The sequence below is a fragment of the Pediculus humanus genome, genomic scaffold, assembly GCF_000006295.1.
Source record: "Pediculus humanus corporis 1103172107667 genomic scaffold, whole genome shotgun sequence".
Classification (NCBI taxonomy): Eukaryota; Metazoa; Arthropoda; class Insecta; order Psocodea; family Pediculidae; genus Pediculus; species Pediculus humanus.
This window is the reverse complement of record NW_002987276.1, coordinates 902,607-924,399: the sequence shown is the minus strand read 5'-3', so window position 1 is coordinate 924,399 and position 21,793 is coordinate 902,607. Positions and strand designations below refer to the sequence as shown.

General features: G+C 29.3%; 2 protein-coding genes across 2 annotated transcripts; one reads left to right on the top strand and one right to left on the bottom strand.

The window, feature by feature from the left end:
- Window positions 1-6,868: 6,868 nt before the first annotated feature.
- Phum_PHUM286790 (short-chain dehydrogenase, putative) lies at window positions 6,869-12,988 on the top strand (the record flags this gene model as incomplete). Its single annotated transcript, XM_002426886.1, has 5 exons — window positions 6,869-7,025; window positions 8,040-8,363; window positions 11,100-11,252; window positions 11,361-11,568; window positions 12,802-12,988. The coding sequence occupies 5 exons, from the start codon at window positions 6,869-6,871 to the stop codon at window positions 12,986-12,988; spliced, it is 1,029 nt and encodes a 342-aa protein (XP_002426931.1).
- A 3,128-nt stretch (window positions 12,989-16,116) lies between these two features.
- Window positions 16,117-18,009, bottom strand: Phum_PHUM286780 (Ras suppressor protein, putative; the record flags this gene model as incomplete). The annotated part of the gene is made up of 4 exons (XM_002426885.1): window positions 16,117-16,277; window positions 16,352-16,541; window positions 16,775-16,991; window positions 17,525-18,009. 4 exons carry the CDS (start codon window positions 18,007-18,009, stop codon window positions 16,117-16,119), a joined length of 1,053 nt encoding a protein of 350 aa, XP_002426930.1.
- Window positions 18,010-21,793: the final 3,784 nt, after the last annotated feature.

The window sequence follows — 21,793 nt, the reverse complement described above, 5'->3', positions numbered from 1 at the left end:
TATTTTTTTTTCTTAGTTAGTTTAAAAATAAAAATAAATGCGATATGAATTAATAGCGTGTAACGTTATGATTTCAAAAAAAAAACTTTTCCCCGTTCGTCCGTTCGTTCGTTTGTTGGAAATATTAATAATAATAATAATAATAATAATAATAATAATAATAATAATAATAATAATAATAATAATAATAATAATAATAATAATAAATTTTGGAATTCGAACATTCGTTGGCAACGTCTCGTGTTATTTTAATTTTTTTTTTTTTTTTGTAAAATAATAATAATAATTGTTTAAACAAATATACAAATCATAACGGATGGATTAATTATCCGTTCGTTACACGTTCGTCGAATAAAAAAAAGAAAGTCGAACAAACGAACGAACGCGGACGGCGTTCCAATTAACGAATTTATGTAGGATAAATAATCGGAAATTTTATTAAAAAAAAAAAAACAAAAGAATTTGCAAATTGTGAATATGCCTACTACGGTGAGAAACCGATTGTTTTTCTCTCTCTCTCTATTCAGGTATTTCACCTCACCCGTAATAATAATAATAATAATAAAAATAATGATGATGATGATAAACGTACTTGTTGTATACGAACGAAACGAAAACGCGTTACATGAATTACACATTATCAATCATCATTATTATCTTGTAAAAATAAATTCAAATTTATATTATTATTATTATTATTATTATTATTATTATTATTATTATTATTATTATTATTATTAATTATTTTAATAATTTCAAATTTGTTTTTGCTCATATTTTATTATTTAAAAACGCACTCACGCACTCACGCACGCCGTACACACCCAGGCACGCAAACAGGTACGCGCATATTTTTAATCGCCCTATGTTAACATCATCATTATTATTATTATATTCAAAGATAACGCAATGTAGACCTAATGTTAATTATGACCTCTATTGATAATATAAAGGAAAAAAAAAAAAAATTAGTTAAAAATTGTCTTCGGGTTCGCAGATAATCGAGTGTGTGTGTGCGTGTACGTGCGTGTGCCTGTACGCGAACCTTGAGCTCAAAACACATTTGAAACGATTAATAAAAAAAAAAAAAAATTTTTTTTTTTTTAAATGTCAAATGTTTTTTTTTTTTTTTTTTATTAATTAAAATGAGCTATGGAATTTAAGGTACCCCAAGAATTTTATCATTATCATTATTATTATTATTATTAATTTTCCCCCGATTGTTTTTAAGGATGCGTAAACATCCTTGGAAAAGGTAAAACAAACAAACAAACAAACGATCATTAAAAAATCGGATATCATCCGATTTTGGTTTTCTTTTACGTCGCATTAAATCCGCGTCCGCGTTTCGGTTTTGTTTCCTCGAATATTACCAACATTAAAAAAAAAAAAATTTCACGGGGATTTATAAGGTGTGTGCGTGCGTGCGTGCGTGTGTGTGTGTGTGTGCGTGTGTGTGTTCTGTAAGAAAAGGAAAAGGTAAAAAAAAAAAAAAAAAAAAAAAACGAGTAGTGTAACAGGTAATTTAACTTTCTTGTAACTGTCTTTATACGTTCTTTTAATTTAACACCCGAGGATAAATTGAAGAAAATGATAATAATAATAATAATAATAATAATAATAATAATAATAATAATAATAATAATAATGATGATGATGATGATGATGATGATGAAAAAATTTTTAATGTGTGCCGTTCGATCAATGCACGCACTCTCTAAATGATACTACCAACATACAAAAAAAAAAGCGTACGACCGTTAGAAAAAAACCGAATTTTTTTTTTATGTACTCGACACACACGGAACAAAATAGAAAAAAGTTTTTTTTTTGTAAAAGAGAGAGAGAGAGAGAAATGAGGAAAGAAGAGAGAGAAAGAGAGAAAGAACGAGGAAAGAAGAGAGAGAGAGAAAAGGACACCGAATATCCAGGCCGCGTAATCAGTTAGTTCCACGTTGTTATTTTTTTTTTTTTTAAATATTCTTTCCCCGATTGTTGTTGCACTTGTTTGTTTGTTTGTTTCATAAAAAAAAAAAAAAAACAACAAACAAGGAAAAAGGCGCGTGCAAACGAACCTACGCAACACGGTCGTTTAAAAAAAAAAAAAAAAAATTAATTCCCGACCTTTTTATTTATTTATTAATTTTTGGTAAATTTATGCGTAATAAAAATTTATAATTAATAATTATCGTCACACGCACACGCACACGTGCACGTGCACGCACGGAGTCACGCCCGTCAGTTTAATGCTTTCTCTCATTATTATTTTATTTATTTATTTATTTTATTATTTATCGGTTAATTATTTATAAAAAAAAAAAAAAAGAAAAGTATTGTTTAAAGAAAGTATCCGCGGAAGGGCGTGAGTACACGCGATACTTTCAACTCGGTTGACTAAACTCTTCGTAATAATAATAATAATAATAATGATGATGATGATGATGATGATGATGATGATGATGATGATGATGATGATGATGATGATGATAAAAAAGTGATAAATTATTAAATCGTTTATTTTATTTTCTTTCTTCAATTCATTATTTGATTGATTATTTAATAATAATAATAATAATAATATTGAACTCGAAAAAGAAAGTTTTTTTTCTTTTTCCTTTTTTTTTAAACTTTCTAGCAATTGAAAAAAATTTGAGATTGATGAGAGATGGATTTCATGCATTCACCCTCCAACCCCCCCCCGTCCTCCCCCCGATTTAATCGAGCAGTGAAACTCCCCATTTAAAAAAAAATTAATTAATTTCGATGAGGAGATTTTCGGTAAATGACGTATTACATACATACGGACGTGTAAATATTATTATTATTATTACTTAAAGGTTTAAATTTTTGAAAAAAAAAAAAATGATATGATGAGTAAATAAAAATGATTGCCAACTGTAAAAAAAAAAAAATCGAAACGTAAACAAACAAACAAACAAGTTAGTTAGAACTCGTTTGTAAATTTGTTAATAACGGAACGAAAAACTATCCCAAAAAAATAAATAAATAAATAAATAATCAATAAAATTTGCCGTCAATTGCAAAATAATAATAATAATAATAATAATAATAATAATAATTAACAAATTAAAAAAAAAAAAATTAATTACGACTACGAATTACGTAATGAAATTAAAAAAAAAAAAAATTAATTAATTAATAATCGAATCGTCGAATTGGGGCGCTAACGAACAAAAAAAAAATTTTTTTTTACCGATATTTCTCTCTCTCTCTCCCCCCTCTCTCTCTTTTAAAGAATTCGAGTTAGATTTTTTCATTTAACGGTAAATAATAATAATAATAATAATAATAATAATAATAGTTATGATAATATGAAATAAATATGGCGGATGATTGTATATAGTAAAACCGTGGCGTGAGTAATAAAAAAAAAAAAATTTATAATTTCGAAACTTTACGGTGTCATTCGGAATTTATCATCATCATCATCATCATCATCATCATCATTATTATTATAATTATTATTAATGACGATCGAATCGACGCGTGAGTTTTTCTATTTTTTTTTTTTAAAAGTTGTCAGCCTGCGTACGGGGTGCACGATGATGATGATGATGGGTACGTAACGTTACGAATGTGAGTTACATCACGTGTTCGATTATTGAAATTTTAAAACCTTAATTATTATTATTATTATCATCATCATCATCATTATTATTATTATTCGCAAGTATTTTGCCGACGGTATTGACGACACGTAAAAATAAAATTCATAATAGAAATCGACAACGAATAATAATAATAATGATAAAAACCGCAAGTTTTTCTTTTGTTTTGTTTACCACCCTTTTCCCCTGCGGGGGAGGGCAGGGGAGGGAAGGGGGGTAGGGTAACGGTTTTTTGTGTGCGTGCGTGTGTCGCAATACACCTTCGTCTTTATCACGCTTTCACTTTGAAATTTTACGATGATTGATAACCGATCGTAAAAAAACAAAACAAAACCGAAATTCATTTTTAATAATAATGACGATGATAATAATAATAATAATAAATTAATAGCTCATTAGTAACCGTTAACTTTAATTACCTTTTTTTTTTTTTTTTTTAGTAAATACGCCTTTCACTTACGCGGTGGTCATACCTGATTAGTCGTTAGGTCCCATATTCGTAAAACGTAATACTTTTTTTCCATACACAGGGCTACCAACGGTCAAATAAGTGAAATTAATTATTATTATTATTATTGTCGTCGTCGTCGTCGTGTTACGACTTCTAGAGGCGAGGAATGCCTAAAACAAAAAATAAATAAATAAATAAACATAACGGATCGAAATCATTAAAAAAAAAATTTTGCAATCGTGACCGCATTTATTATTATTATTATTATTATCATCATCATTATTAATAAACGTTTTAGAATCTAGAAATCAGGTTAAAAATCAAACGGATTATTTTCGTTTGTTTTTTGTTTGTACGTACAAACAAAATGCGTTTTTGGAAAAGGTTAAAAAGAAAACCCCGAGGGTGGGGGGAAACAAACAACAAAAAGAAAAATTTGAAAACGAGTTCACGGTTGTTTTAAACCTCTCAATTCGTAATAATTTAAAAAAAAAAATAATCATAATAATAGTAATGGTAATTTATTTCGCACGAATAAAACAAAACAACCAATGCAAACAAACAAGCAAACAAACAAACAGCAAAACGAAATAAAAACAATGCGAGTATGCGTTCAACGTTCATTAGCCTAGAATTGTTTGTATTTGTTGCGAACAGAGCACAAGGACTTGTCTAATGAATTAGAAAACCGATTTCTAAACATTTCAACGAATTGTTATTAATTTTAATTTTTTTTTTTTCTTCGCCATGAGAAAAATAATAATAATGATGATAATAATAATAATAATAATAATAATAATAATAATAATAATAATAATAATGATAATGATGATGATGATGATAATAAAAATACAAACAAACGTCGCATAACGCATTTATTTTTAATTTAACGGCGTAACGAGAATTTAAAAAAGAAGAAAAAAAAATTTTTTTTTAAATTTAAATTAAAGTTTACGCGCGAACCGGAAATGAATCATCATCATCGTCATCAATATTGTATTGAGATGTAGAAAAACGCGGGAAATTTAAATTTGAAAGAAAAATGTATTCGGAGTCGTTGTTCGTGCGTTATTAAAGTTGATTTTTCCGTTTTTTTTTTTTAATTTTAAACAAATGATGTAGAAAAATAAGAATAATAATGATAATAATAATAATAATAATAATAATAATAATAATAATAATAATAATAATAGTAATAATGAGTACGCATGCGCGTTTCGAGTAATTAATTTTTTTTTCTTTTCTGTTTTCTTTTTTATTTTTGCTATTTCCGACTGTTATTCAATAACAATCTGTATCCACGTTGTTGTTGTCGTCGTTGTTGTTACGTCATCGTTGGGTACCTGACAGTCAATTACCGCGAAAAAAAAAAAATAAAAAATTAAATACCTGAGAGAGAGAGAGAGAGAGAAAATTAATTATTTTAAAAAACCGGAAGCGAATAAAAGAAGAAAGAAAAAAATTTTTTTTTTTTATGGTTTCGAGATCACGTTCGGGTTAAAAAAAAATTTTTTCTTTTCTTTTTTTTTTTGTTTAATTTTTTCAAACGATTTTAAATAAATGAACAACTGGGTGGATGTGGTCGGTCGACCGTTTTTTTTTTTTTGTTTATATTTCACTTTTTTTTATTATTTATAATTTAAAATTTAACAAATATTTAAAGAAAAATTTTCGTTCTGATTGGTTTTTATTTCCCTATCTATCTCTCTCTCTCTCTTTCTTTAAAACAAACGTCACGTTTTAAATTATTATTATTATTTGTGCATCATTTAAAAAAAAAAAAACCGCAAATCGAGAAGTAAATAATGAATACGTTTCGTCCGTTTATGGGAGGAGGGAGGGGGGAGGGGCGGAAAAAAAGAAAAATTTTTACCTTTCGATCAGAAGTGGTGGCGATGATGATTCTGATGATGAAGGATGCTGTAAAACGAGATCAATAACAAACATCTCTTCCTCCTGTTTCTGACAGGTTGACACAAGTTTTGATTTAAAAAAACAAAATTCGATCGATTCGAATGTAAAAAAACAAATGAAGGAGTTTTCCCAATTTTCCTGCAAAAAAAAATCATCATCATTATTATTATTATTTTGTATGAAACAAACGTCTGGAATAATTAATAATAATTTGTTTTTTTTTTATTTAGTTACGACATCGATGTGCTATTATTATTATTATTATTATTATTATTTTATTATTATTTTTAATTGATCAAATAAATTAAAAAGCAGAAGAAATTTTTTGTTATGTAAAAATATAATTTGCGAGTAAAGTATCATGACGGGTGCATCGTTATTTCTTCTTCTTTTTTTATGTAATATACAATTAATTCGTTTCGGTTGGAATCCTCTTCTCCCCCCCACACACACCCACTTTCTCCTTTTCCAGAAGCGTTCCAGAAAAAGGGAAGGGAAGGGGGAGGGTGTGTGGAAAACGCGATTTCAAATTTGAAATTTTTAACCGTCGGCGATAATTTTAACGGCACTTGCCTTGTTGTCCATGTGATTGTTGTTTGTTTTGTCCTGACAAACTGAAATGGCGTAAAAAAAAATAAACAAACGCGTCGCCATTTTTGAAAAAAATGAAGGAAACGTCTCCTCGTTATGATGACGTCATTATTTTATTAATTCTGCCTGAAACAAAACAAAAAAAACGTTATAACAATAAAATATTTATTTCTACCGCCATTTTGAAAATGTTTTCGTAAAATTACCCAGTAACGGAAATAAAAAAATTTTTTTTAACGGTTTTTTTTTCTTGTTTTCTCCAGGTTGACACAATAGGATAAAAATGGATGATCAAACGGCTTTCGTACTCGCTCTTCAACTCATAGCTCTTTGCACGGTCGTGAGTGCTTTGATACTTTATCTAATGTGCAGAATACGAAAAAATCATTTCACGCCATTTTCGGATAACGATGACTTGACGTATGTGAACATTGGCGGAGGTAATTTAACTACAAACTAAACATACATTTTTTCTTCTGCTGGAATTTTACTCGTGTCATTGACTGAAAGAAATAAAAAAATTTCACTCGAAACGTTTCCAGGTTTCGACGTTTCAAAAAGAAAAATGGCGTCTTACCAAGTAAAAATGCATTCAATGTTATCAGTGCGTTAAACGCGATATTTCATAATTTCGCTATTATTATTATTATTATTATTATTGATTTTCCAACGGGATTTTTCAAATGAATTCCAGTATAAATAATTCTCGAATGTTTTCCGATCGAGACTTTTCTCGTTTTCCCAATCTTCGATATATCTCGCGATTAGTAATTAAATAATTTTCCAAGAATTTTAAATTAAAATATTTTTGTCTTCGGGTGTTTGGCGTTTCGCAACGATTTTCAACTCCTCTTCATCACCGCCATTTTCCAATATTCTCATCAATATCATATTGAAACGTCATCGATTCCTTTTGCGATCGATTTGATTGATTATAGATTCTTATTAATAAAAATTCTCCCACTTATGCACGCACACACACACACGCACGAGACGAATTCAATTAAAAAAAAACGTTTATGGAAAATTAAATAAAAAAATTATTTGTTCGTTAATTAATTAATTAATTAATAATTTTCTTCGATTTCCTTTTCCAGGATTCAACATTCCACACGTGTGTGCGTGTGTGTGTTCTTCTACTGCCACGCATTTTTTTTCTTTTTTTTTTTTAATTATTTCATACTTCGTTAATTTTTTACGTTGCGTTTCATAAAAACTAAAAAAAAATTAACCAATATAGAAAATTTCATTTATTATTTCGAAATATGGAACGAGTTATTTCATTATTATTATTATTATTTACTGTAATATAATATCGTTTCTCTCGCCATTTTTTTTTCTTTTTTCAAATTCTTCAAACCCGTAATTATTAAAACCACCTGCAAAAAAAAAAAGAAAAAAAACTTTTAATGAAGTGTCGTAAATGATGTTTATTTAATAACATTATTATATAGGTAAAGGAATACTTGTAACGTCCCTGGACAACATGCTCGGACTCCAGTTAGCCTATCATTTGGCGACGAGAGGTTTTAGAGTTTTTGCCGGAGTTAAACCTTCCGGATACGAAGCGGACGGACAAAATGTGGTCATCGAATCGGAATCGTCGATACCTAAAAAAATTCTCGAGGCCAAATGGAAAAAATTCGAAGCTTGTTGCAAGAAAGAAGAAAATGAAAATTTTGTGGGTTTGGTCGTTCTTCCCCTGGACGTGACGCGTGAGGATCTTTTGCACGAAGCTCTCGGAACCATACGAAGACATTTACCTGCAGGAGAAGACGGTAAGTCAAAAGTGATAGACATTGTCATCAAAGTGTCGCCAAAATATTAAAAGTTTTATTAAGAGTTAACTTGACGACGACGACGACGACGACGACGACGACGACGACTATTACCAAGTGTAAAATTTATTATTACGCGTTATTTCAATCGATTGTGTAATCGTTATTATTATCTCTCTCTCCCTCTCTACACTTTATAAATATTATTATTACGTTACAAGTAAAAAAAATCAAAACTTTTATAAAATATTAATAATAATAATAATGATTCATTGCCAATAAGTTCGAGCGAGTAAAATCCAAAAGAAGTAATTACGATTTAAAAAAAAAAAAAAAAAAACTTGAAAACCTTTTTACGAACCTAAAAAAAAAAAAAAAATAAATAAATGCGCCTACGTAAAATTTATTTATTTTTTCACGATGAAATTCACGCCTTGAAACTAAATGAAATAATAATAATAATGATGATAATTTTCGTCATCGATGGTAATTAAATGGTAATTAATTACCAATTAAAAAATAAATTGTTAAAGTTGTTTGTTTACTTACTTACCTTTTTTTTCCCTCCCTTCCTTTCTTCCGTCCTCCCTTCCTCCTCTACCATCTTTCCTCCTCCTCCCTCCTTCCTTCACGTTCCTCCCACTTTTTGTTTTTTCGAAACGTTTAAAACTCCAGAATGTAAAACATGATGGAACATGAAAATTTTTCTTTTCATCCTAACGCATGACGTTAACTAAAAGAAAATTATTATTATTATTATTATTATTATTATTATTATTATTATTATTAGTAGTAGTAGTAGTAGTAGTAGTAGTAGTATTATTATCATTAATGAATGATATCAATCATTCCAGGAATGTTTTTTTGTTTACATTATCATTGGTGCATTTCGACATTTTATCAATAATATTTCTCTTATCATCTTCATCTTCATCATCTTCATCATCTTCTTCATCTTCATCTTCATCTTCTTCTTCTTCTTCTTCTTCCTCCCTCCTTCCTCCTACCCCCTCCCCATTCGTCTGTTACGGTCATTCCAACCTGGAAAAAAATAAAAATAAATAAATATATATTTTTTTCATAGCGCTATAATAATTAACCGATTTCTATTTTTTTTCGTAAATGATTTTACCACGAGGTTAATGATTACAATAAATTTCATCGAACCGGAAATTAATTTCTCTCTCTCTCTCTCTCACTCACTCATTTGGCCAAAAAAAAAAAAAAAAAAAAAAAAAAAGGAAAGTGAAAATAATCGGTTGATCAATCATTTGACTATATATATATATTTGAATCTATTTACGCGGTTAAAAAAAAAAAAAAATGAACGTATGTATGTAAATATGGTCGATTATATATATATTTTAATAGTAGTCTTTTAGTAGACGCGGATTTCCTGTGTTAAAAAAAAAAAAAATCATTTTTCGGTTTGTTAACTTTTTAAAATTCTTAAAACGTACCTAAAACCTAAAACAATAATAATAATGATTGTTTCCTTTATTCGTACGAATAAATAAAAACAAACGAACGTTAATAATAATAATAATTTTTAAAAGAGACAATAGTGTTATAGCAAAACGATTCGTAACTTAACAAAACAAACAAAAATCGAACGTTTGTTGTTGTCGTCGTTTGTTGTTTTTGGCGTTCGGTTTTACTAAAAAAAAAAAAAGTTTAATGAAAGTTTTTTTTAAATATATTTTTCTCAAACGTTTTTGTCGTCGTTTGTGTTGTTTGTTGTTGTTTGTTGGTTTCGTGATTGTATTGAGGTCAAGACCAACCCACAAAGTAAATTTTTTTTTTTCCTTTTGGCTATGTTTCTTTTTAAATTTTTTTTTTTGAAATATATCGAAAAATATGTATGCTAATATCAGTGGCGTAAAAAGGTTTTAAGTTTTTTATTCGTTACGAAACGAAAAAAGAGAAAAAAACTCGTCTGTGCCGTTAAAAAAAATTTTTTTTCGCGGGAGGGAGGGGGGGGGGAAACATACGCGAAGAAATAACATGTAAAAATGGCGATGATGACGACATTACATAACGAGAGTTTTATAGATACCCTACGCCAAATTGGCACCAGAGAGTTTCATACCGTAAAAAAAACATTTTCAAACGTTTCCAAAAATGCTACCGTATAGGGCATCACGTATCTAACGGCTATAATAGTAGTGCTACTACGTTCCAAGGTAAAAAAAAGTTTATATGGAAAACGTAGAGTAAAAATTCATGGCACGATTAAAAATTTTTTTTTTAATTTTTAACGCGTACCTGATTTTAAAAAAAAAACAAACCAAGGACTTGTTCAACTAGGGTGATGTGTGTAATTAGAACAATAAAATCTTAACCTAATTATATATCCTTAAGGATAATTAATAATAAAATTAACTTAATTCGATTCGAAATAAGAAGAAAAAGTTTTAAAAAAAATAATTTAGTCGGTTGTTTTTTTTTCCCTAGAGGTCAAAAGTTCGTATTAAAACTTTCTCCAAAATGAAAAAAAAAAAAAAATGCGGTTATTTTTTTTTTTGATTTGATCTTTTATAAGATTATGATAACACGACCGAATACCTAAAACAACAATAGAGACCGTATTAAACTTTTTTAAATCTGAATGAAATTTATTATTATTATTATTAATATTCGGGTGACATGAATTGATAAACTGGTACGAGAAGGGGTTTGACGATGATAATAATAAAACGGTTATTATTATTATTTTTTTCTTTTTTTTATTGACAGGTTTGTGGGCAGTTATTAACACGGCAGGTTCACCTTGTCGGGGACGTTTGGAAAATCAAGATTCTCCCTATTGGGACGCAGTAATGAAACAAAATGTCACGGGAACATTAAAAGTGGCCAAAACATTTCTACCATTATTGAGAAACAAAAAAGGTAAACGTATATGCAATTAACGGTTTTTCCCTCCCCCCCCTCTCTCTCTCTCTCTTTTTTTTTGTTTCGTAACGAAATTGTTGTTTTCTTTTTCTTACCGGAATAAAGGACGTTTGATAAACGTCGGAGCCAAAGTTGAAAATTGCGATGATGAATCACAAACATTGGTCGCAGATACGGCAAGCAGGTACGCTGTAGAAGGTGCGAGTGCTGCATTGAGAAAAGAAATGAAACATTTGGGCATAAAAGTGATTACTTTTCATCCTGAGGGTTTGCCCATATCACGTTTATTTTCATCACCAACGCAATCGTCAATGTGAGTATCCTCTCTCTCTCTCTCTCTCTCTTAAACTCAAACCCTAAAAAGAAAAAAAGAGTTTTATAATTTGGAAAATTCAAATTAACTATCGTTAAAATAAGAAAGAAAAAGAAAAGTTTTATCACCTTGTAACGGTTAATATCGTCGTCGACAAAGAACAAAAGAAATTTTAAAATAATAAAACATTTTTTTTTTTTTGTAAACGTTTAACGGTCGTTTTTCTTTAACGTTTCTATGACGTAATGTAATTAATAAACGCAATATGCAATTCTGTAAATCCTAAAAGAAAAAAATTATTGATTATTAAACCTCAAGGGTTTAATGTGGTGGTGGTAAAACTTTAATTATAAATAAACCAGGTATACTTTTACCTTGTGGTTGACTAAAAAAAAAAAAAAAAAAACAAAATTGTTTTTTGGTTAATGAATATGAAAATTGCTTTCACTAATTTTTTTTTTTTTTTTTTATAATTTACCAAATGACTAAATTACTATAATTTTTTTTTGTAAAATCAACTCTCAATATTTATTACCTTTTATATTCCATTCATGTATTATTTGTTGTTGGTTTTGTATGATAAATTTTTCCATTCATAACATAATGTTTTAGATAAAAAAAGAATAAGGTTTTATGTTTCATTTTTCTTCTTTCTCTCTTTCTCTCTCTATCTTTTTCTGTATTTATCTGTCTTCTTTATGTAGTGAGTCTCATCATCATCATCAACAGCAAACATATTCCCTGAAAAATATTCAAGAAATTGAAATATAATGATTTCATGACAATTTTCTCTCTCTTTGATTATTTGAGACAAACATAAATAAAATTTATGAAATTGTTTTGTGTTTCTTTGAGCTTTTAAAAAGAAATGTTTGTACACTCACCCATTATACCCATTGAAATCTGAAATCTGAAAGATGAACTTGATTGTATTTTCCTCAACAAATAAGTTTGTTAATAACTTTTTTCCTGTTTTTTGTTTCTTGTTTTCATTAAAATCAAATTGTTTTGACTGTTTTCCTTTTATTAATTGCGACAAACAAGTTTTATATGTCCATATTAAATTGAGCAAATATATTTGTGTGTTGCACTATTGGCTATATAATTAAATATTCAAAAAAAAATTTGTTAATTTTGTTTAATGAAATATTAGTTATGTTTATGAAATGTTTTTCACATACAGGAAGTTTCATTTTTAAGCAAAAACTGATTGAATTAATTATATAATTACAGTAAAACAGGTGCAGATGGATATGCCGAACATGATATAGCCGTACTTCCACCAACATCACTTGAAGTCATAGAAGAAGCTGTTTTGTCAGATCCGCCAAAAGCAAGTTACACATTGTTAAAATCTCCAGGATTTTTCAGAATAAAAGAAAAAATCGTTAATTTAAACAAAAAAATTCAAATCGTTTAAATTTCGTACAAACGTTTGGAGTTTTTTCCATTCGTACGCCATTTTGTTGCATCATTTCTAATTCGCTTAGATTTTGCATGGCGTCCTTATTTTATTTTGTTATTTTATCGTTACAAAAGTATTTTTACCGTAATTAGCAAAAGCCTTCCTCTTTTCTTCGTAATTAATTAATTCTTACACTTCATTTTTTTAGTTTTTACATAAATACAAAATAATTTATGAATTTTTTGTGACAAAGTCAACGAACGAACTTTTCAAATGTGATTCAATGTTCTAAAACGGTTAAATTAAATTTTTTTTTACTACGTCATCAAATCAGCGATTAGAAAGACATATTTTTTTTTCATCGTTTGTTTTTTTTTTGTCTTATCTTGAAATTTAATACCTTTTTATATACAAAAAAAATTTTTTTTAACGCCGACAAATAAAAGAGGAACGTTTACAACGCATTAAAAAAAAAAAAAAAAAACAAAATTAAAAAAATAAAACAACGAGAGGAAGCGCGAGAGGAAAAGGAAACAATTAAAAAAAATATTTTATAAAGAATGACGTCACAACATGGACGCTAAAATAATAAAGAAAGAAAGAAAGAATTAATTACAAACCTTTTCTGGTTAAATTACAAGGACGGAACAAACAAATAAATAAAAATGTGTTGTAATCAAATTATTATTATTAATAGTTGTAGCAAATTTTGCTCAGTTTTTTTTTAATAAAAAATTTTAAAAGAGGCCAGAAATATATAATTAATTAATTAATATGATTTTCTGACTGATTTTACTGTGTGCCTTAAACGCCCGGTATAAATGCTCACGTCAAAATAATAATAATAATTAATTATTATTATTATTAAATTAAAGAGAATTGGTTTTCTTTCTCTCTTTAATTTAAACAAAAATGGAACAAATTAATAATATATGTATACATACAATTATTATACCTGTAGATTAAGTTTGCCATTATTTGACTGATAATAAATTTTTATACGCCAAATAAACAAATGAAAATAATTTTTTTTTGTATGTGTGAAGTTTAAAAAAAAACTATATATATATGTTTAAGTATTGTTGCTATTAAAAATTTATAATTTAAAAAAAAAAAAGAAAAGTTTTTTGTGCTACATTTTTGCGTGTTATTAACCCCCCCATTTGCATTTATGTCTCATACTCAATCATATATATTTTTGTAATTAATATAATATATTTATATATATATAATTAAAAATAATGATTTATTTTATTTATTTTATGATTTTCCATCCTGTGAAATACCTTAAAAGAGTTTTAAAACATGTAGAGAATCTGTCAAGTGTAAAATTCATCAGGTTTAGGTTATTTGAAATCCAAGATGGCCAAAACTAACAATTGACAATTTAAACTGATTATGTTGTTTTAAACAAATGAAAATAAAAAAATTAATTGAGGAATTAATGATCTAGACTTTATCTCTATAATCCCACCAATATCTCTCTACTTTCTGGTTCTATTCATGATGTGTACCTGTAGTTCCTTAGAACTTATCATACAGCAAACTAGACAATTTTTATCTAATTTATTATAATCCTTTAAAACCCAACTTATAGAGTAAATGTATTAATGCACACAATATAAAGTTCAAGTAGAAATCAATGTGCTATTATATCTACCAATTGATGTACTTGTTGGATCTGAAGTGAAGTTCCAAATCTGGTTCTTTAACTCTGTCTCTGACTACCTCTAGACTTTATCTGACTAACTGATGGATTAGACAGAGTCTTACAAACCAACTGACTAGACTGTATCTGTAGTTTTGAGTGCCATTATGTATATATAGATCAATACAATCAATCCATTGACTAATCAATCACCTTGTGCAAGTGTTCTGGATCTCTAACTCTGTCTGACTCAACAACTAACTCTAGACTATATCTGACTCTGATGGATTAGACTGACTAGACTGTATCTGTTGCTTTGAGTGTCATTATTTATATATAGATCAATACAATCAATCCATTGAATAGAATTCATCAGTTAGTACTGGTGCAAGTGTTTAAAATGGCTAAGGGATGAATAGGGTAGGTATTTGAATTAGTGTTTATTGATTGTATAATGTCACTTAAAACTGACCAGATAAGATATCAACTGTCAAAGGAAACCATGATGATGTTTTTAACCATAATTGTACATTTTATTGTTTTTTTTATGTTGTTTTCTATTGTTATGAGTATCCAGGAAATTGGTGTTGGTATTAAATATAAGTGTCATCATCAAGACATCCAAGCTTTGTTAATGTGAATCCTTTGGAACTCAATTCATTGAAATAATAATAATTATTAATTATTACTTACTTATTATTATTACTGATTACTTAATACAAGTAATCAGACGTTAGTGGTAGGTAAGACCTTGGATCATATCCTGACTTTTTGAAATTCAACTGTCAAAAAAAGGTTCACAAATAGAAGAATCAAATCAAACTCACACAGATAGAAGAACATCAACATTTCCAGAATTATGGAAACTGATTGAAGTATCCATGAAGTATCCAAAGGAATAACGACTAAAATAAAAGAATTTAAGGATAGACATAGACAGAGAGTGGGTAGCAACACTGGAAGCCATCTTTACTCTCCATTAAAAAACTATTTAAACAACACACACACACACACACACATGACAAATTAACGCAATAAAGTAATAATAATAATAATAATTTTATATTTATTTATTTTTTTTTATACAAAAATGTACACGAAAAATTTAAATTAATAAAAAAAAAAAAATTGTTTTTTGTTTCCACACTTATTATTACCAACGAGTAATATTTAAAGTGTTTTTCTTTTTTTTTTTCCATTCAACTCTCTCCTTCCTGTCGCCTGCCCGATTCATATTGAAAAAAAATTTAGGTAACAAATCACAATTTAATTACCGTAAACAATAATAATAATGATAACAACAGCGTTCGTCAAAAAAAATACAAATCATTACTTATTAAAAATTGTAATAATAATAATAATAATAATACCGACGGTTTTAATTGTAATTGTAATTTTGATATTGTCATTTTTATTTTTCCTTTTTTTATTCGAAAAAGTAATAATAGTAATAATAGTAATAATAATAATAATAATAATAATTGTTTGTTTGTTTTCAACCCAGCAAAACTTTCCTGATGAGATCAGAATCGACTTCGATTTCATTCTTATCGTCGATGCAACTCGAACTGCAAAGATACTGAAGGAGAGGAACTCTATATTTACCGCAAAAATCAACGAATTTAACATGTTCGACTCTGCTATCGAAGAACACGCCTGCCAACAAAACAAAACAAAACGAAATCATTTATTTATCACGCAGGGGGTCCCTCACACGCACACGCACTCACCCTTGCATTTCGGATTAATGCAATGTCGAGCGTTGTTCAAATATTCCAACAAACGTTTGGGCAAATCCTTCGGACTGAATTTAACCGAGTGAAGTTTTATCGATCTCGCCGCCAATTCTAACAAAGATGGAACCGCGTACGTCATGTCGGAAACGAAACGAACGACGAGAGGATTATCCCTCAGACTCAACTGCAAAAAAACAGAAATAATAATAATAATAATAATTAATAACGTACATTAACGACGATGATAATAATAATATATTTTCTTTCTTTCTTTCTTCGATATCAGACGAAATTAGGAAAAACCAAACAAAATAACCGATATATCGAAACGAGAAAAAGTGATAAGAAAGAGAGATAGATAATCAATCATCGATTCGATACATCGAACGAATGACGTCATCATCATAACTCGCTCACCTCCGTCATGCATTTCAACGAAACAATTTCCGTCGGTAACGTTTTCAATTTGTTCTTGTGCAAAAGCAAAGATTTCAATTCCGTCAATTTGGCAATTTCCCTCGGGAGCGATTCCAGCTGATTGTCGCTCAATATGAGAGCCGTTAATTTTTTCAATTGTCCAAGTGTTGAGGGAACGTCCGTCAATTTGTTTCCGCCCAACGATAAAACTTGCAAACTGCAAAGAAACAAAATCGAAAAAATTTATTTTAAAAAAAAAACCGTTGGCGACGGGAGCGACGTCACGCGGACTATTTCACAATTAACAAAATCAAAATGGCCGATTGTTTGTTTTACCCGCCACTTTTCCGTTTCAAAAATAAATAAATAAATAAAAACTCATTCACCTTCGGACATTCATCGTAGCAAAATTTCAAAAAAAAAAAAAAAAATTAAAAAATTAAAAAAAATCGATACACGGTTACCAACTTTTCAAAACGGCCGACATTTTAACCCTGGATAAAAAAAAAAAAAATTACCGACGGCCGTGACTAGGGATTATCATTATTATTATTATTATTTAAATATTACTTGTTAATTAATTCCGAATAGAAAAAATTTTTTTTTTTTTTTTTTTAAATCAGGTAAAACTCGTTTTTTTCTTTTCTTTTGATTTCATCTATTAAATCGGTCACTCTCCAGTTTCACATAACAAAATAATAATAATAATGATAATGATAATAATAATGATAATAATAAAGAAATCGTCACCTTTGCAATTTGCTTATTTCCTTCGGTATCTTTGATAAATTGTTTCCGCCCATGTACAAATACCGTATGCTTTTCAAATTCAATATTTCCGGTGGGAAATTCGCGAAATCGTTTCCGCTCAAATTCAATTCTTTCAAATCCGTCAAATCCGTGAAAACCGGCGGAAGACTTTTGTCCGAGAGCCGATTGTTTTTCGCAATGAGAGTCGTGAGAGGGCACAAACCGATTTCCGGCGGAAGTCGCGAGAGTCCGTTCGAACTTATGTCCAAATATTTGAGTCGTCCGAAACGACCTATGACTCCGGGAACGGCGTCCATCGAATTCTGGTAGAGGAGAACGGTCGTGACGTCATTTCCGCTTTCCCTCAACTCGTCGAGTTTTTTCCTCATCTGTTCGGAATCGAATCCGGAATATGATAGATCTAACGTTGACACATCTTCGTCTTCGCTTGAACAATCGTACTCGTTCGCCGAATAATATTCCATTTTATGTCAAACCTGAAACGACATTTTTTTTCACCATTAATAATAATGATAATAATGATGATGATGATAATAATAATAATAATAATAATAATAATAATTTTTTGAAAGAGTTCAAACGAGGAAAGTGGAAATGCAATAAATAAGTGGTCTGCAAACGACGACGACGACAACTTATCTTACCGCCTTGAGCTTTTTTTCCCTATTATTATTATTATTATTATTATTATTATTATTATTATTATTATTATTATTATTATTATTATTATTATTATTATTATTATTATTAAATTAATATCATAGAGTAAAAAAAAAATAAAAAAAATTCATTTGATAAAGTTTAAATAAAAATTTATAGAATTTTTCCAATCGATGCGAGCACACACACATAATTAACGAATCGCCATGATTTACCGCAAACGACGGTATCAACAATTAAATTTTTTTTTTTTTTTTTTTTTAAATACCTCGCATTAATAAATTAAAAAACGTTTAAACTTATGAATAAACAATAACAAACTACAAACAACAAAAACAAACAACAAAACGGACAAAAACGCGATCGGTACACGTTTGTTGTCGCGACGGATTTTCAAATCGAATTGTTTTGTGCTCGTTCGAACCCGTTGACATTTTTTCCATTCGATTAATTTTATTATTAATGACAATTCGCGACGACGACGACGACGACGACGACGTAATTCATTTTTTTTTTTTTTTTCATCTCGACGGATGTGAAAAAGAGAGAGAGAGAGAGAGAGAGAGAGAGAGTAAAACTCACCTCCGTCACCGGACCGAAAAAATCCACAACGTGCAAACTCTTGCAAATCATAACAAACAACCACAACCACCATCACCACCATTAACAACAAACTTAAGTATATATATATATATATAAATTTTTAAACCGGTATAATAAATCAATCAATCAATCAATCAGTGAATGAGATCATTTTTTTTTCTTTACTATCATCGAATGATATCATTACTAAACCTTCGAAATATCAAATGACTGCGTAATAATTTCATTTCTAATAATAACTTTCTCGAACAAAACAAAAACAAAAACAACAAAAAAACCGGAAACAGAACTTTCTTTGAGATTTTTAAAAAATCATTTAACCGGAAAACAATTATATAAATAAATAAGTAAACAAACAAACAAACAAACGAAAGAACAATTATCAAGTTTTTCGTTCAGAGTCGAATTCTTTTCTCTTTCTTTCTTTCATTCGCGTGCGTCTTCTGCTTTTTTATTAATTCCAAGTTTAGGTTTCCTTTTCCTTTTCCGATTTAACAAAACGCGGATTCAATACGATATTTTTATCATCATTTAATCTTATTTAAAAAAATAAATAAATAAGTAAATAAATCAAAATCATTACGTAAAACACCTCGAAATCGTTTAGATAAGGTGTGTGTATGTATATACGATGGCTGTTAAAGAGAGAGAGAGAGAGAGAAAAAGAGAGAGAGAGATATCGATGACAATAATCTCGCTGTTCAAATAACTTATAGTTCAAGTATGTAACAATCATAATCTATTCATCAATTATATGCGCAGAGAAGCAGAAAGAGAGAAAGAGAGAGAGAGAGAGAGAGAGAGAGAGAGAGAGAGAGAGAGAGAGAGAGAGAGACAGAGAGAAGAAAACGTAATTTACGAAAAAAAAAAAAAAATTTTTTTTTGACGGTTATTACTCGCGCTGTCGTTTCCCAAAGGAAATCCCCCAAGTTTTCGACGGAAGTGGAAGAACGAAAAAAGTTTTTGGTACGAATGCATAGGAAAACACGAAGGGTACTCCCTCGTGAAAATTCTCTTTATCAAAAATGCATTATCATCATCATCATCACATCATCATCATCATCATCATCATCATCGTAGTAGAATAATTCGAAACAGTAGGAAGTTGGAACCACCATAAGACAAGGTCACTTTGATATCTATAATTATTGCCATTTTCAACTCATTAATTTTTATTATTTTAACCCGTACGTAATTTTTCACGTCCTTCGATGCAATCTTTGACGACTACGACGACGATGACAACAACAACAACAACAAACGCAACGTCGCGAAAAAACAAAACCAAAACGCATTCTCTCTCTCTCTCGTTTTTCTTGTGACACGCGTCACGTACGCAATCCAATTAGAAAATTAAAAACAATTTTTTATTCACGTCGTCGATATCGTCCAAACTTTTTTTCCTCGGGCGCAAAAAAAAAAAAAAAAACACTCGCACGGTAAATAAAAGTCGGAAATATACCGAAAACAAACAAACAAACAAACGAAAGAACGAAAATAACAAACAATAACCGCAAGGGACTTTGGTAAAGTACCAAATAAACGTCACTTAAAAATAAATAAATAAAAACAATTAACCTAAAAAAAAAAAAAAATTGAAAATTTGGCATCGACGCACGTAACGACGATTCAAATCAAGCAGAAGAAAAAAAAATTTTTTTTTTTTTTTTCGTTTTCACATCCATTTTCTTTTCTTTACTGTGTCCTCCTCACCCTTCCAACTATCAACCACCACCTCTCAACGGAGGATCAACACGAAACGGTCACACACGACCACGACGACACCATCCCTCCGTCGAAATCATTTCTAATCCCTCAGGACGCGAATGGGAGGAGGACAATAATCGTCGACAAAATCGTCCCACAACATCCGCCGCCACGAAATACATTAAATGCATCATGTGATGCGTTACACACACACACACACACACACACACACATTCAACACACGTGGAATTATCCGTGTCGAACTCGAGTGAACTTTCTTTTACACGACCGATATTTTGTTACTAATAATAATAATAATAATAATAATAATAATAATAATAATAATCTCACAGTTTTTATCCTTGACACATAACAACAACACCCAAAACATTAAAACATATGCTCAAATACAACACTGGAAGAAGATTTTTTTATGTTTTTTTTTTTTTTTTTGTGAAAAAGTAGGTCGCGTTCGCGTCTTTACTTACTCAATACTTTGCTTTATTTAAAAAAAAAAAAAAAAATTCATCTGGTAAACATCGTAATCGCCGCCATCACCATCGCCACCACTACCACCACCACCACCACCACCTCTGCCACAACCACCGCACGTGAATAAGAATCCCATTAATTTTGAATTTTAAACGTTCCGTTTTCACAAACCACTTGGATAATTAATTAATTTATATGACGATGACAACAACAACAAACAACAAACAAAATTTGAATAATATATAAATAAAAAAAACAACCGATCAAGCGCACGCACTCACGCACTCACTCAATAAAAATAATAATAAAAATAATAATAAAAACAACTTTCGGTTTTTTTTCTTTTTTTTTCCTCAAACATCGTCTGCTACGAGAGAAAATAAATAAATAAATAAAAATAAACAAATTTCCGCGAGTTTTGGTTGTACCACCAAAAAACAACTCATGTGCGGGGGGCACACAAATTCAAACTAAAACATTTGGGAGTTGGGTCCGTCGTTTTGTTTGTTTGTTTGTTTGGTAGAAAAAGGGCCTCCTCCGCATCAACACGAACGAATTACGACGAAGACGACGACGACGACGACGATGATGATGATGATGATGATGTTTTCATTCGTTATTGTTGTCGTTGTTCGAGTAATTTATTTTTAGATTAAGGCCGAAATAATGAAGGAATTTTTTTTTTTTTTTTATCAGGTCAATACGAAATTAATATATAATTCTCTCTCTCTCTCTCTCTCTCTCTTTGTTTGCACGACAAACATTTAAAAAAAAAAAATTTTTTTG